Source organism: Vombatus ursinus, unplaced genomic scaffold (assembly GCF_900497805.2).
Source record: "Vombatus ursinus unplaced genomic scaffold, bare-nosed wombat genome assembly UNPS02013264.1, whole genome shotgun sequence".
Classification (NCBI taxonomy): Eukaryota; Metazoa; Chordata; class Mammalia; order Diprotodontia; family Vombatidae; genus Vombatus; species Vombatus ursinus.
The window spans coordinates 51,003-65,862 of record NW_020953042.1 but is presented as its reverse complement, the minus strand read 5'-3'; the positions used below and the strand labels follow the sequence as shown (position 1 = coordinate 65,862).

The following is a 14,860-nucleotide window of genomic DNA, read 5'->3' as shown; positions in this document are numbered from 1 at the left end:
ATCTGTGGGGAGTTACTAGGGCATGGGGATGTCCAACGTGTCAGAAGATAAGAAAGGTAGGATGTTCCAGGTTAGGGAGGGCTTAAAAAGCCAAACAGGATTTTAAATTTGATTCTAGAGGTGATGAGGAGTCACTGGAGTTTAACTGATTGGGGCGGGGGGGGGTGTGTCATGGTCAGATGTGCTTTAGGAAGATCACTTTGACAGCTGAGTGGAGGATGGTCTGGAGTGAGGAGGGTTTGTAGACCCTGCAGCAGCTGGTGCAGTAATCCAGGTGTGAGCTGTCCAGTGTCTGCATCCAGCAGTGTCAGAGGAGAGAAGGGGGGCCTGTGTGAGAGCTGTTATGAAGGTAAACTTGACAAGACTCAGAAATAGTTGGGGGGTGGGGATAGAGAATGGTACCCAGGCTGGGTGTTTGGAGGATGGGGAGAACGGTGGTTCCCTCCACAGTATTAGAGAAGTTAGGAAAAGGGAAGGTTTGGGGGGAAGAGATGAGTTAAGTTTTGGAAATGTTGAGTCTAAGATGTTTATAAGACATTCAGTTTCAAATGTCTGATGGGTAGTTGAAGTTGCAAGACTAGAAGTCAAGAGAAAGGTTACAGGTTGTGGTCTGGAATCGTCTGCTTGGAAATGAGAGGTGAAACCGGAAGCTGCTGATGCCACCAAGTTAAATAGGGGGGAGGGAGAAGAGAAGAGGGAGAGAACCTCGAGAGACACCTGTGGGTAGTGGGTGTGACCTACATGAAGATCCAGCCAAGGAGACAGGAGGAGCAGTCAGAGAGGTAGGAAGAGAATGAGGGGGTGTGTGTCCTGAAAACTGGAAGAAAGGAGAGTTTCAAGGAGGAGAGAGTGATCCACAGTGTCAACGGTTGCAGACAGATCAAGGAGAATTCGGATTGAGAAAAGCCCATTGGAGTTAGCAATTAGGAGATCATTGGTAACTGGAGAGACACTTGATTTTCCCTAGGATTCGATGAAGGCTGATTTCCAGTGCCGCCTCTTACTTGCATCTCATTTGCTAGTCAGCAGTTCCCTCGGAAATTCCCATGTGTCTATCTTTGTTTTTCCAGCAGAATGTGAGCTCTTTCAGGGCAGCAACCTTCATTTAGGTTTTGTGTACTCTGGTCCCTCTGCAATGAGAGCTCTTGTTTGATTGAAATGAATTGGGGCTTGGAAAGGGAAGATGGTTCTTGGTTTGTGTGACCTCAGTTGGGTTCCTTTCCCTCTCTGGGCCTGTTTCCTTATCAGTACCAAGAATACTAAAGGGTTTCTAAGGTGTCTTCTAGCTCTAAATCAAGGGTAACATGAATGAGTTTATGAATGCAGGGCATATAAAACAAGACACAAGGAAAGAAGCCCATTGTAGAGGAAAAGGGTGCTAGTGTCGGGGATGGGCTGAGGTGGGAGGTAATGCCTTCATAGACCTGCTACGCGCACGTAGATAAGGAGGTAATCAGCCAAGGTAATGTACTGGGAAGGGGAGGGCCCTAGCAGTTGGGGGGGGGGGGGGGGGGGTCCAGGGGTGGCCTTCGGAGTAAGGCACAGGCTGAGAAAGGTCAAAGCTGGAGGGTTTCTCAGCCAGCTAAGCCTTGGGATTTAGGGCCCCTTAGCAACACTAGCCTTCTGAGGCCACATACCCCCTTCTCCCTCTCCCCCTTCCCCAGGGCATAGCTGATCTGGGTGAGGCACTGGGGAAGGGACCGAGCAGGGGAGGAAGAATCAGACTGGTTGGAGCAGATGGAGTGCCATCTTCTGACCCTGTGTGTGACTCTGGGGAGGTCATTTCACCTTCGAGTTCAGAGCAGCTCTGATTCTAGGTCGCAGCCCCAGGGGCCAAGCTGGCTGGTGGCTCCCTAGACCAGTGAAATAACTGGTCGCCTTTGGCTGAGGGGCCAGAGTCCTGAGCAGAGGGGATTAGCTGTCTAGAGGTCATCTCGCCCCAGGCTAGTCAGGAGGAAAACCTTCCCCACCCTGAGAGCTGTCCTAGGTCCCCCGTGAGGGAGTGAGTTCCCCGTCCTTGGAGGTTTTCCTGTGGGGGGAGGAGTGGTCACTCCTCCCGGAAGCTGTGGAGGGGAGCCTCAGCCAGGCCGGGGTTGGACGACATGCTGGGGGAGGCAGTGCCAATGTGCAGTCTCTCGTCCCCAGGACAGAAGGATCAACTACGGCTCGGTGGACTCTGAGGGCCTGGGGGGCTGTGCTGGGGGGCAGCCCGTCTGGGAGGGGTTTGTACAGCGCGCATTGGAGACCGAGGCTCCGAGAGCCAAGCACCACTCAGTGAGCCTATGGCTAACTCCATGTGGGGTCTGATGGGGAAAGGGTGGGGGGAGGGGGCACATGGAGGGAAGAGGGGGTCTGACCTAGTGCACGCAGCCCCTCTCCTCTGAGCCCATGGGGGGTTGGGGAAACTGAGGTAGCAGGGGCCAAAGGGAAAAGCAGGCAGGCAGGTCCAGGGATAAATGGGGAGATTAAAGGGGGGAATCGAGGCAAGGCAAGCAGGGGGCCAATTATGAAAACCGAGACAGGGAGAATGTGAGGATGAATGGGAAAATGAGGAGTGGGTGTGAGTGAATGGGGAAACTGAGGCAAGGAAAACTGGGGCTCTATTAAGGAAACCGAGCCAGGGTGAACGGGGAAAGGGAGGCAGGGGAGCGGGGGCGAGGCAGTGGGGTTGCGCTCCCTCCCCCCGCCCCGCCTGGAGCCACGGCCCCCTCCCTCATCCTCTTCTCCCCCCCCTCCGCCCGCATCTCCCACGACCTCACTCTGTCATTGGCTGTCCACCCGGCTCGACCCGCCCCACCCCCACATACCGATTGGCCCCAGCGCCGTCTGGGCCCGCCCCCTCGCCCGCGGGCCGGGGTCGCGGCTCCCCATTGGCCAGGGCGGCCCCGCCCCCGCCCGTGGCCCCGCCCCTGGCGCTGTGAGGCCGAGGCTGCGTCCCCGCCATGGCGGCTCCCGCGGAACCCCCCGCGCCGGAGCCCGAGGCCGGGCCCGACTCCGCGCCCGCCGGCTCCGCGCCCACCCAGCCCCACGCCGCTGAGCCCGCCCCCCGGTAAGAGCGCGTCCCCGCCCCGCCGCGCGCCGCGCACGCCCGTAGCTAACGGTCCTGGCGCGCGCCCCCGGCCCGTGACCGTGACCCGCCTGTGACCGTGACCGCGCCGGCCGCCCCGGCCGCCCCCTCCGCCGCGGGGACAGGGAGAGGGGCGGGGAGAGGACCCGGCGCGGGGGCCACGCCCGTGGCCGCGGCTGTGTCCGGAGCGGGCCTGGCGGGAGCGGAGGTCTTCAGTGGGGGGCCCCAGGGCTCTGCCGCGGGCGGCCGCGCTCACGCTCGCGCTCCTCCCCCACCTCCTCCCGGCAGGGGCTCCCCATTGCCGCCAGGCCCCGGCCACGTCCCAGCTCCTCCCTCCGAGAAGCCCTTCCAGCCGGCTGCAGACCCTCCGTCCATCCCGCCCTCCGCCCCTTCCAGCCAAACTGACCTTGGTGTCGTCCCTGGGCTGAACCCACCATCTCCCCTCCCCGTGCCTTGGCCCTCGCCGACCGCCGTGTCCCCCACTTCCCTGCCGGCCCCTGGCGGCGTCTGACGCTTACTCTGTGCCTTTGAGAGCCGGGGGGACCAGGAGGGTGCAATGCCTCGTCCAGCGCCCGCGGCCCCCAACTCGTACTAGACTGTCAGCCCGTAGAGGGCAGAGCCCAGAGCCTGGCACACAGTAGGCGCCCAGTGCATGCCTGGGCACATGGAACTCCAGCATCCTCCAGGGCAGCTCCTGCAGCCTGGGCTAAGGCTCTGGTTACAGCAGAGTTTGTGCACTTTGCAGAAGCCCTCCAGCAACAGGGAGCTCATTACCTCCAGGGACCCCTGCCCTGCACACCTGGTGACAGTTCTAGAACCCAGGGGATCCAGGCCTCTCCCACTGCAATGCTGTCTCGCTGTTCTCTTCCCCTGAGTGCTAATACCCATCCCCTGAGGGGAGACTGGAAGGGAGAATGTGCCAGACCTGGGGGGGCAAAGGCTCATGCTGTGGATGGGGAGCTAACTTCGAAGAGGCCAGTTTGGGGAGGTGCTTGAGTGCACCCAGGGGCTTGGAAGGTGTTGGATTCCTGAGGGAGTCGGGAGGTGGTAAGCCTTGGGCTTTGCAGTTGGCAGAGCTGTCAGGAGGGCCAGAGCTAGGGGGGGTCACATGAGTAGAGAGGGAGGGATGGATGCCAGAGAGGTGGGGGAGGCAGGCGTGACCCGTCAGGAGACAATGACTCAAGCTGTGTGTATATCATTGCTTAGCAAGAAGATCCACATCATTCAGGAACTCCCAGTCTAACGGGGAAGGGGAGAGAGCCCCTGGACCTGGGGGTACAGTGGCCAACCAGATGACCTGGCATTGTCTTTGATGACAAAATCACATCTGTTTCTGATGTCAAACTCTTTCCTTTCTGGGTCTTCACTGGCTGCCACCCATAGGGCAGGCAGGGCAGCCTGGCTGAGGCAGTAAGACCCTTCTAAGGGTGAGGTGGGGCAGCAGGCCAGGCAGGTGAGGCACCAGCATTCCCCAGACCATGACGGGGACAGTTCAGGACCCTGGGCCCAAGAGCCTTGGAAATAGCAGCGCCCCCCAGACCACCAGACTGTGTCCAGCCCATTAAGGGAGAAATCACTGAAGAGAAGGGACCCACCTTCCTCCTCACTACCAGCTGCCACCATAGGCAGATAGACATAGGAACCCAAGGAGAGGCAGTACCCCCAGACCCCCAGTCTGGTGTGCTGCCCAGCCCTTATAACCATCATCCAGGGAGGCAGCTCCTATGGAGAGGGTGCCGGCTATCTTTACCACCTGCCACCAAATGCCATCCCCAGGGCAGGCGGGCCAGTCTGATTGAAGAGCTGGGCACCCTGAGGGAGAGAGGGGAAGTAACATGGGCCAGGCAAGTCAGTCACCAGCACCACTTTGACCATCTCTCCTCGGGCCCCAAGAGCCTTGAGAGGAGAGTGCTTCCTGCCTACTGCCCACAGCCATCCCTTTGTGGAGATGCAGCCTGGCAGGTGCCAGGTCTAAAGACCCAGAAAGGAAAGTTCTTGTCACCAGAGTCCTTGGCCCTGTCAGATGGCTCAGCATCAGAAACCGATGTCATTTTATTGGTGGAAATGACACTAAGAAGAGACCTGACCCTCTGCTTGGCCACTGCCCGCCAAGAACGAAGGGACCGTTTTGTCTGACGTGCAGCTGAAACCTTCCCTGGGGTTGTCTCCCCCATTAGACTGGGAGCTCCTAGGGGGCAGGAATCTTGCTTTTCTATATGTATCCCCAGCACTTAGCACACAGTAAGTGCGTAACAAATGCTCTCTTCTTTCATTCACTGATTCCTTCAGTCACTGTGGCTACAGCACCTACAAGAGTAGGTGCCAGGCTGCCTCTCCCCAGAAGCGGGGCAGTTCCCCAGGCTCCTGGGCCCACATTCCTGAGCTGTCCTTGCTCGGGTCTCAGGGTCAGATGGTGGTCTGGGTGCTGGTGGGGATTTGACCTGCCTGGCTCATGCTGCCACCGGTAGTAATGGGGAAACTAGGAGGAGGGAATCAGTCCATTAACAAGCATTTATTAAAAGCCTGTTATATGTCAGGCACTGTGCTAGGCATGAGAGAAACAGAGATAAAAATGAAAAAGTCTCTGCCCTCAAAGAGCTTCCATTCTATCATGGAGAACACACATACATGAATAAATGTGTCCCAGATAGATGTAAGTGAAATTGGAGAGGAGGGCACCAGGGATGGCGGAGATGAGGGGTAAGGAAAGACTTCCTGGAGAAGGCAGCACTCTGTAAAGTTCTGAAGGGAGCCAGGGACTCTAGGAGGCAGAGATTTGGGGGGAGAACACTCCGGGCATAGGGCACAGCCGGTGCAAAGTTGCAGAGATGGGAGATAAATCATGGCTAGAAAGTCAGTCTGTATGGGATGGATTCAGGGGGAAGATAATGAGCTCTGGGATGGGCATATTGAGACTGAGATGCCTGAATATGCAGATTTGAGAGTCACCTGCAGAGCTGATGAGATCACCAAGTGAGACAGTCTAGAGAGAAGGGAAGGGGAGACAGGACAGAGTCTAGGGGGGAACTCAGGATTAGGGCGCGTGGCATGGATGATGGACTAGCCAAGCAGGGTGAGAAGGAGCAATGCCAAGAAAGCTCAGAGCAGAGGCAGCATCCAGGAGGAGAAGGTGGGTGATGATGTCAGATCTGCAGAGAGGCTGAAAAGGAAGAGGGCTAAGAAAGGACCATTGGATGTGGACATGAAGGGATCAGCAGTGACTTTGAGGAGGCCACATGCCATAGAGTGCAGCCTGAGACTGTGCGCAGTGGGAGGGGGAGAGGAGATCTAGGGATGGGGAAACATGGGCATGTTTGTAGGCAGCAGGCAAGTGGCCAGTAGATAGAGACCGAAAGAGAGGGCCAGAGATGGAAAGAGATTCATAGAGACACAGGGAGAGAGGGGGACGATTGAGGGGCAATATATTGGAGAGGAATGGGATTGGGGCACATGTTGAGGAATTGGCCTTGGTGAGGAAAGGGGGCATCTCTGTCAGAGAGAGAGAATGAGGGGTGATGTCAAGGACTTGTGAGCTCCCACCTAAGAGGGATGAGGAGGGCTTTGAGGGGAGGCTGGAGGAGAGAAGAGGTTTGGAAGAGATTTAGAGGAACTGAAAAAGGCCTTCAGGGAGGAGCGGAAGGATACGTAAGAAGCGGTGAGGGCCTGGTGGAGATGGTGTTACAGATCTGTAGTGACCCAGGTCAGCCAGCATGGGGACATCCTCTGCTGGCGTTCCCTGGTAGCTGGCTAGAGGAGTGCGGAAGGTGGATGGTGAGGGGCGTTCCAGGGCTGGGGCTCGGCACGAGGTGAGGTTACGGCAGCAAGACATTTGATGGGAGATGTATTGTGAAAAGAGCAAAGTGAGGCCTGAGCTGTGATGGTGAGATGGGAAAGCAGGGTTTCAGAGAGGGGGAGGAGGAGGAAGGCAGAGTTTGCTCACCCAGGATACTGTTTTCACATTGTTCCCACTAGCAGGAGAAGCTGCTCCCTGGCTCCAGCTTGGCAGTAGATGTGACTTTCTGCCGGGGCTCAGTCCCTGGCTGGGCTGTGGCCTTGAAATCCTGGGCAGCTCAGTGGTTAGCCCAGCTCCAGATCTGGCAGGTATCTCAGAAGCCAACTTATCCACCCAACATTTTACATAGGAGGACACAGGCTCAGGCAGGGTAGGGGCCTTGCTCAAATAGATACAGGAAGTAAACTTCAGAGAGAGGATTTGCACCTAGGGCTTCTGACTCCAGGGTCACACAAACTTCCTGTCCAGCTGAGGGGAATGAGTGACAAGGCCAGTTTTGATGTCATACCAGGGCAGGAGGACAGTTACTGCAGCCCTCACTCTGCCCCTACCATGTTCTGTAGCCTTGAGCAAGTCACTTCCCATCTTGGGCCTCAGTGTCCTTCTCTGAAACAGGATAGGGCTGGCTCCAAGGTCCTGTCCATTTCTCCAGTTCTGATTCCGTAAATGATACCTGAGGAGTTCAGAGGGTGGAAAAATCCTTGTGGGCTCAGTTCTTCCCTGAAATGGAGGACAGGTCCCCCAGGTCTTGGGGAGGTCCAGTGGTGAGGAGGAAGACCCTGGAGATAAGGCTGGAGCCAGATCATGGAGGGCCTTGAATGCCAGAATGGTCAAAACATCTTTCAGTCATGTGGTGTGCTCCTCAGAAAGTCCCTTGAGGGTAGTAGTGCAAAGGTTATCTTTAGTCTGCTGTTGAGGAAACACGTCCCCAGTTGTGCAGTTAGGAAGGGGCAGGACTAGATGCCAGGCCTCCTGATTATAAGTTCTCTGTCCTCACATTTATGATATGTACAAGGCCCATTTTGTTCAGGTCATAATGGGGAGCCACAGAAGATGTCTGAGTGGAGTGACAGGATTAGGTGGCGGGGATGGAAGCGGGCACAGGGAGCAGGTGGGACACCGGAACTGTGGCCAGGAGTGGAGAGGGTGGTTCCAAGGGCCGACCAGAGAGGAGCTGGTGAGGCTGAGTGTCTCAGTAGGTGTGGGGTGGCGGGCTGCAAACGTTACAGGTGCAGGAGTGGAGCTTCCCTGGGTGTCTGAGGGAGGAAGGGCAGGGCTTGTGGCAGGATTTCTAAGGAGACACCAGTGAGCTCAGGTTTGGATCTGAGGAACTTGAGGTGCCAGCAGGGCATTTGAGGTAGACCTCTCCAGCTGGCCATCTGCCATTTCTGTCTTTATCCAAATCATTGATAAGAATATTCAACAGTCCAGGGCCGAGCCTAGATCCCCTGGGCACTCCATTGGACACCTCTTACTGCATGGACAGTGAACTCTTAAGGATAAGTCCTGGATCCTGATCCCATGGGCAAGCTCAAATCTCCCGAGCTTTTCCACAATGCTAGTCAGGCAGCAATAGTAAACAAACATTTATTAACCACTTACTGTGTGCCAGGCACTGTGCTGAACTCTACAAAGACAGACAAAAACTTGGTCCCTGCCCTCAAGGAGCTCACTTTCTAAAGGGGGAAGAAGCATGCAAAAACAACTTACAGACATGAATACAGGGTGAATGGGCGGATTGCAGATGGAGCTGGGGCAATCCCAGAGAAGGCCTTAGCAGCTGGGGATGGGGTTGTCAAGGCCTCCTGCCTGCAGTGGGCTTTGGAAGGAAGCCGGGAGTGAGGGAGTGATAGCAGTTCAGGCATGAGGGACAGTGGGAATAGGGGCAGGTAGGAGCCTCCCTTCTGTTTGATCCTGTCCCAGTTGGTGATTCCTATGGCAGGGCCGGGGGCATCGTGAGCACTGAGCAGAATCTTCAGCCCTGTCACAGTTACTGAAAGCCTGGCTTCAGTCTTCAGGGACTCCTCTTGGCCTCATGCCTCCACCCAGGTTTTCTGAGAATTTGGTCCATATGTGGGTAAAAGGATCCTCAGCTCTCATGTAATCACACATGATGTGCTAACATCTCATAGAAGACAAACTTTATTTGTGGTGGAAGACACAATTTCCCCTCCCCTGGTCCATGAATGGTCAGTCCTGGCCAGCTTTCTGTTCCAGGGCCTCCTCTATTGGGGCTGGCTCCTTAGAAGAGTGAGCCCCTCCCCCAGTTCTGCACGGCTCACACAGCTCGCAGTACAGCTGAGTGTGGTTCTACAAAAATTTATTGGACACGTGCTGCATTGGACGAGATGTGGGAGGTGCTGTCTCTGAGTGCAGAACTGCCCTCTGAGAGCTTGAATTCAACTGAGGGGCTATAACACTTACGCAGAGAACTCTTACAAAGTCAAGACAAAGTCATTTGGAGATGGGGACCCTATTAACCGGGGACTCCTGGGGGTATTGGCAAAGGCTCTTGTGGAAGGTGACAGATGAGTTCAACCTTGAATGTAGATATGGATTCCAACGAGTGTTAAGTGAGGAGGGGAAGTGTTCCAGGCATGGCGGCCAGCCTGTGCAAAGCCTCGAAGGTGGGAGATGAGATGTCATGTTCAGAGAACAAGTCTGTGGGCCAGTTCAACTGGACTGTGGAGAAAGTGATAGTGAATGATGTGTCATCATTGCTGGATGGCTAGGTTGGAGCCAGATTATTAAGACTTTAAACGCTAAATATGGGAATTTGTGCTATATCCCAGATGCAGTGGGGTGCCATCGAAGCCTCTTGAGCTGAGGGCTGACATGGCCAAACTTGTGCTTTAGGAATATCACTTCAGTGGCTGAGTAGAGGATGAACTAGGGAGGGAAGAGCCTGGAGGCAGAGAGACCAGTGAAGGGGGCCATTGCAATAGTCCAAGTGTGAGGTAAGGAGGCCCAGCCCTGGGGGGCTGAAGTGTCTGAGGAGAGAAGGGGCCACGTGTGGGGGATGTTACAAAGGCAGAAAAAACAGATCATGACGACTGCTTGGGAAAGGGGGGGAAGAGAGAATGAATCCGAGGTTGTGAGCCTTTCAGCTTCATGGCGATGTCCTCAATGTCCCAATCCTCTGCGGAGAGGGAGCCGCTGGGGAGGGGCACAGGTGGCCCAAGGAGGGGGATAGAGGTCAGGCATCCCTGAGCAGCGGCCAGGCCCAGGCTGGGCTGGGGGGGGGGGGTGAGACTGCCGACAGCCTGAGACATGGACAGAAGTGGTTGGGGTTTAGAAGGTGGGATGGCAAGAGCAGCAATTGAATGAATGAACGAAAGAAAGAAAAAGCCTTTATTAAGTGTTCATTATGTGCCAAGTGCTGGGGCTGCACAGCAAGACAGCGCCTGTTCTCAAGGAGCTCATACTCTGTAGCCGATGGCAAGGCTTACAGGTCATTAGGTTACATCCGTAGATTGGGTGACAGTTCCAAAGGTCTGCAGGAAGTGGAGACAGGGCAGATGGCAAGGCCTCGTGGCCCTCCACGTCATCAGAAGACTCCCATCTGGATCAAGCCAGATGATCTGTCAAGCAGTGGGGACGGGTCTGGGCAGGAGGCTGAGGGGAGGCTGCCCCCTGGTGGTGGCAGGGCAGCCCTGGGTGGCTTCTGAAGTGACTGGGGGGTGGGGGATGGGTAGCAGTGATGAGGGAAGATGAACAGAGCAGGGATGATGGTGGCCTGGGAGAGGGTGGAGGGGTGGAGGGATGGGAGATCAGGATGAGAATGAGGGTCAGAAGAAGGAAAGTGCTGGTGATATGGTCTGTCAGTGATCAGTCAACAAACATGTATTAAGTATCCATGTCTTTTCTGCCCTCTGTAGCTAAGTTCCTGAAAAGGGTCATCTACAATGGGTGCTTCTCCTATCTCTCTTCTCACTGCCTTCCTAACCCCTTACAATCTGGCTTCTGACCTCATCATTCCACTAAAGCTACCCTCTCCAGTTACCAGGGATCTCCCAGCTGCCAAATCCAGTGATCTTTTCTCCATCCTCATTCTCCTTGACCTCTCTGACACCCTTGACACTGTCGATCACTTTCTCCTCCTGGACACTTTCTTCTCTCTAGGTCTTGGTGACACCCCCCCCCCTGTTCTCCTCCTACCTCTCTGACCAATCCTTCTCTGTCTCCTTGGCTGGATCCTGTAGATCACACCCTCTAACCATAGGTGTGCCTCAGGTTCTGTCCTGGGTCCTCTTCTCTTCTCTCTCTATCCTACTTCACCTGGTGTGGGATGTTTAGCAGGACTAGCACCTCTGGTGTGAGAGCTGCCATGGCGTTAAGTGACTTGCCCAGGGTCACACAGCTAGTAAGTGTCAGATGTCTGAGACCAGATTTGAACTCAGGTCGTCCTGAACGCAGGCCCGGTACTCTATCCACTGCGCCACCTACCTGCCCCCCCCAGCCACAGAGATTTTTAAAAGAAATATATAGATCATAGAAGCCAGAACTGGTCACAGAGGATAAATACAGAGTGATAACTTGTAAGAACAATGTCATGATGGGCTAGAGAGCATTATGTGGAATCTAGCAAGAGGTGCTAGGTGGTTGAACAGATAGAATGCTAAATCTGGAGTCAGGAAGCCCTGACTTTAAAATCCTGCCTTAGACACTAGCTATATGACCTTGGGCAAGTCATTTAAACTCTTTGCCTCAGTTTCCTCATCTGTAAAGTGGGGATAATAATATCACCTATGTCCTAGTATTGTCATGAGGATCAAGAGAGATAATAATTGTAAGGCATTTAGCAGAGTGCCTGGCACATAGTGAGCACTATATAATGTTAGCTGTTATTATTATTATTGTTATTATTCCTTTACATTCATCCAGTGATCTCTTACTTGCCAAATCTAATGGACTTGTGTCAATCCTCCTACATCTTGACCTCTCTGCAGTCTTTGATACTGTTGATCAGCCTCTTCTTGTTTTTCTGACACCTACCTCTCCCAGTTCTCCTCTTATCTGACTGCTCCTTCTCTGTCTTCCTTGCTGTACAAGGTCATCCAGGTCATGCCACTAGTTATGGGCACCCCCCAGGACTCTGTCCTGGGCCTTCTGTTCTCCGTCTATTCTGTTTTACTTGGTGATCTCATCAGTTCCCAAGGAGTCAATGATCACGTCTTGGCTGATGATTCTCAGGTCTGCTTATCCAGCCCCAACTTCTCTGATGCTGGCCTCCAGTTTCGCATCTCCAACTGTCTTTTTTTTTTTTTTTTTTTTTGCCTTTTTGTTGAGGCATTTGGGGTTAAGTGACTTGCCCAGGGTCACACAGCTAGTAAGTGTCATGTGTCTGAGGCCAGATTTGAACTCAGGTCCTCCTGACTCCAAGGCCAGAGCTTATCCACTGCGCCACCTAGCTGCCCCCAACTGGTCTTTTGAACATCTAAACTGAATGACACATAGACATCATGAACTCCACATGTCCCAATCTGATGACTCATCATCTCCCCCCCCCCCAACTCTCTTCTCTTCCTAACTTCCCCATGACTGTGGAGGGCACCACTGTCCTCCCACTCCCCAGGCTCCCACCCGGGGAGTCATCCTTGCTCCTCTCTCTCATCCTCCATGTGAATCGTTTCTTCAGTCCTGGCATTTCTGACTTCACAACTTCTCTTGTGCACGCCCCTCCTCTCCACTCACACAGGCAGTGTCTGTAGCTGATAGTTAACTGCTAATGTTTTTGATGCCGCAAATGTCCTTTTTCTTAACAGCTTGGGAGAGTGGTTGTCTGAAAGTTATCATGATTGATTGATTGACTTTCTCAGGAAGAAGGAGGCAGCCCATGCAGGGGAAGGGACTCCCTATGCTCTGCTCTGACCATTGTACCAGGCTCGGCCCCAGCTCATGGCTAGGGCACACTGCCCTGCGTGTCTATGGAAAGTGGGCTGGTGAGACTTAGTGCCCACCTCTCAAGGCCCCGTCTGTTTGGTCTCTCGTAGGTCATGTAGCCAATGAAGATGGGCCTGGTGGTGCTCGTCCGGAACCTGCTGCTCACCCTGTGCCTCTGCCTGGTGCTGGGCTTCATGTACTACGCCGCCTGGAAGCTGCACCTCCTCCGATGGGAAGACCCTAGTAAGTACCAGAGAGGGGCCCTGCTGAGCGCCAGGTGGTCACTGGCTCACGGACCGCCTGGAGGCTGGGCCACAGTGGCTTATCCTTAGGAAGCTTTGCTCTTTGTCAGGGGGCTTCTGCTGCTTGGGGCCTGTTCTTGGGTCTCAGGCTGGATAGAGCGTGTGAGGCTTTTGTTGGTGGTGCTGATTGAGGACCCCTCTAGAGCCTTCTCAGGTTTCTGGGATGACTGAGAATTGGGACGGGCCCCAGAGGCCATTGAGCAGTCCAATCCTCCTTCCCCCCAACCCCCATCTTACAGGGGAAGAGACTGAGGCTCAGAGAATCAGTAACTTGCCTAAGCTAAGAGACTTTCTCCAGGGTAGCAGAGCTGGAAGGAGCCCCTGAGGTTGTGCTGTCCAAACCCTCCCTACCTTTGCACTTTACAGAGGAAACTGAGGCCCAGAGAAAAAATGACTCCCCCAAGGTCACAGGATCGTAGGATCACAGAGGTAGAGCTGGGAGGGATCTCAGCCCTTTGTTGTATAAATGGGGAAACTGAGGCCCAGGGAAGCTCCCCAACTTGCTCACGGTCATTTAGACTCCAAGGGCTAGAAGCAAGATGGGCGCTGTCCTGTGACGGCAGAGGGCCCCTCCCCCCTCCCTCCCTCCTGCCCTTCCACTTGCCTGGCCTGGTGGTAGCTCAGGCCCCAGAGGCCCCTCCTGACCTGAGGCCCGTCATCATGGAGGCTTGAGGCCCTGCCTTCCCCCTGAGAGTCAGGAGCTTTCTCCTCACTTGGGTGTTTTCTTCTTTTTCTTAGCTGTGCCTGGCCCCTGGTAGGAGAGGGCAGAAGTCTGTGCAATGGGCCCAGGGGGCAGAGGGGCCATAGGAGGGTCAGGGAGGTGGATGACCTGTGAACCTGCTTTGCTCTCCAGAATGGATGATGGAGGATCGTTCAATCGGAGTCAGGGGCTGGATCAATAGCATGTGATTTATCTAGAATAAGCGTGGCCGGCACATCCTAACCCAGCCTTTCTCTGTCCCCCTTTCCATTTCTTTATTCCCCTTCTGTCCCCTTCAGGCCCAGTTCTTCCCAAGAGTCTGCTATGTCCTTGGTCTCCTGTCCCCGTCACTGTCCCTCCCACCCCCCTCTGGGCCAGCTGGGCTGCCATCTGTGAAGTGTTTCCAAGTGGCATCCCCTATGTGGCACCCACGGGCGGGGCTGCTCAGTCCTGTGGGATGGTCCCGGAGAGGCGGGCTGTGTGGGGCCTAGGTGGGGCAAGGAGATGGGCAGCACCCCCAGTGATTCTGTTGTGTGCTGCTTGGGGGAGATGTGGCAAGGCGGTAGTGCTGCCTGAACCATCTGGCCCCGGGACGTGGGAGCTGCAGTGGGGCATCCTCCCGGAGCCCCTAGCTCCTTTTCCAAGGATGCCTTTGTTCTGGGTGTTGCGGCAGGGCCTGATTTCCTGTCTTCGTTTGGATGGCTCAGCTGCTTCCTCGGCCGCTCTGAGCTTTGTTCACCCTGACCCCTGATCGCGGGGTCTGTGAGGCTTCCTCCCGGCACGGAGCTCTGCGCAGGCCCATTTGGGGATGGGGGCGGGGTCCTTGGGGAGCTCAGGGAGCCTTTGTATCTGAGCTTTGCAGCTGGAGGCCAGCCTTTGTCCGTGGAGAGCTCTGGCCCCGGGCGCTGACTTGAGGATGCCTGGCTGTGTCTGGGGCCCCAGATGCCGAGCAGCTGAACTTGGCTCCTTTCTTTGCAAGAGAAGGAAGCAGCCAATGGCTCAGGCGTGATTCTTTTGAATGAAAAACACAGTTAGAGGGAACTGAGAAGTACTTTAGTAAAAGGTGCTGCGGACCCTAAGAGATCAGCTGCCGTCCCAGAGTGTGTGGTGACGGA

The 14,860-nt window shown here is 55.2% G+C and overlaps 1 protein-coding gene across 3 annotated transcripts in view; it reads left to right on the top strand.

Annotated features, from left to right (window-relative positions):
• Positions 1-278: 278 nt before the first annotated feature.
• LOC114040508 (CMP-N-acetylneuraminate-beta-1,4-galactoside alpha-2,3-sialyltransferase-like) overlaps positions 279-14,860 on the top strand; it is a 60,006-nt gene continuing 45,424 nt past the window's right edge. For all 3 annotated transcript variants that reach the window (XM_027858637.1, XM_027858636.1, XM_027858635.1), the window contains exons 1-2: positions 279-349; positions 12,854-12,986. In XM_027858637.1, coding sequence (XP_027714438.1) covers positions 12,866-12,986 — 121 coding nt within the window. In that variant the 5' untranslated portion in view covers positions 279-349; positions 12,854-12,865. The remainder of the gene's footprint in view (positions 350-12,853; positions 12,987-14,860) is intronic.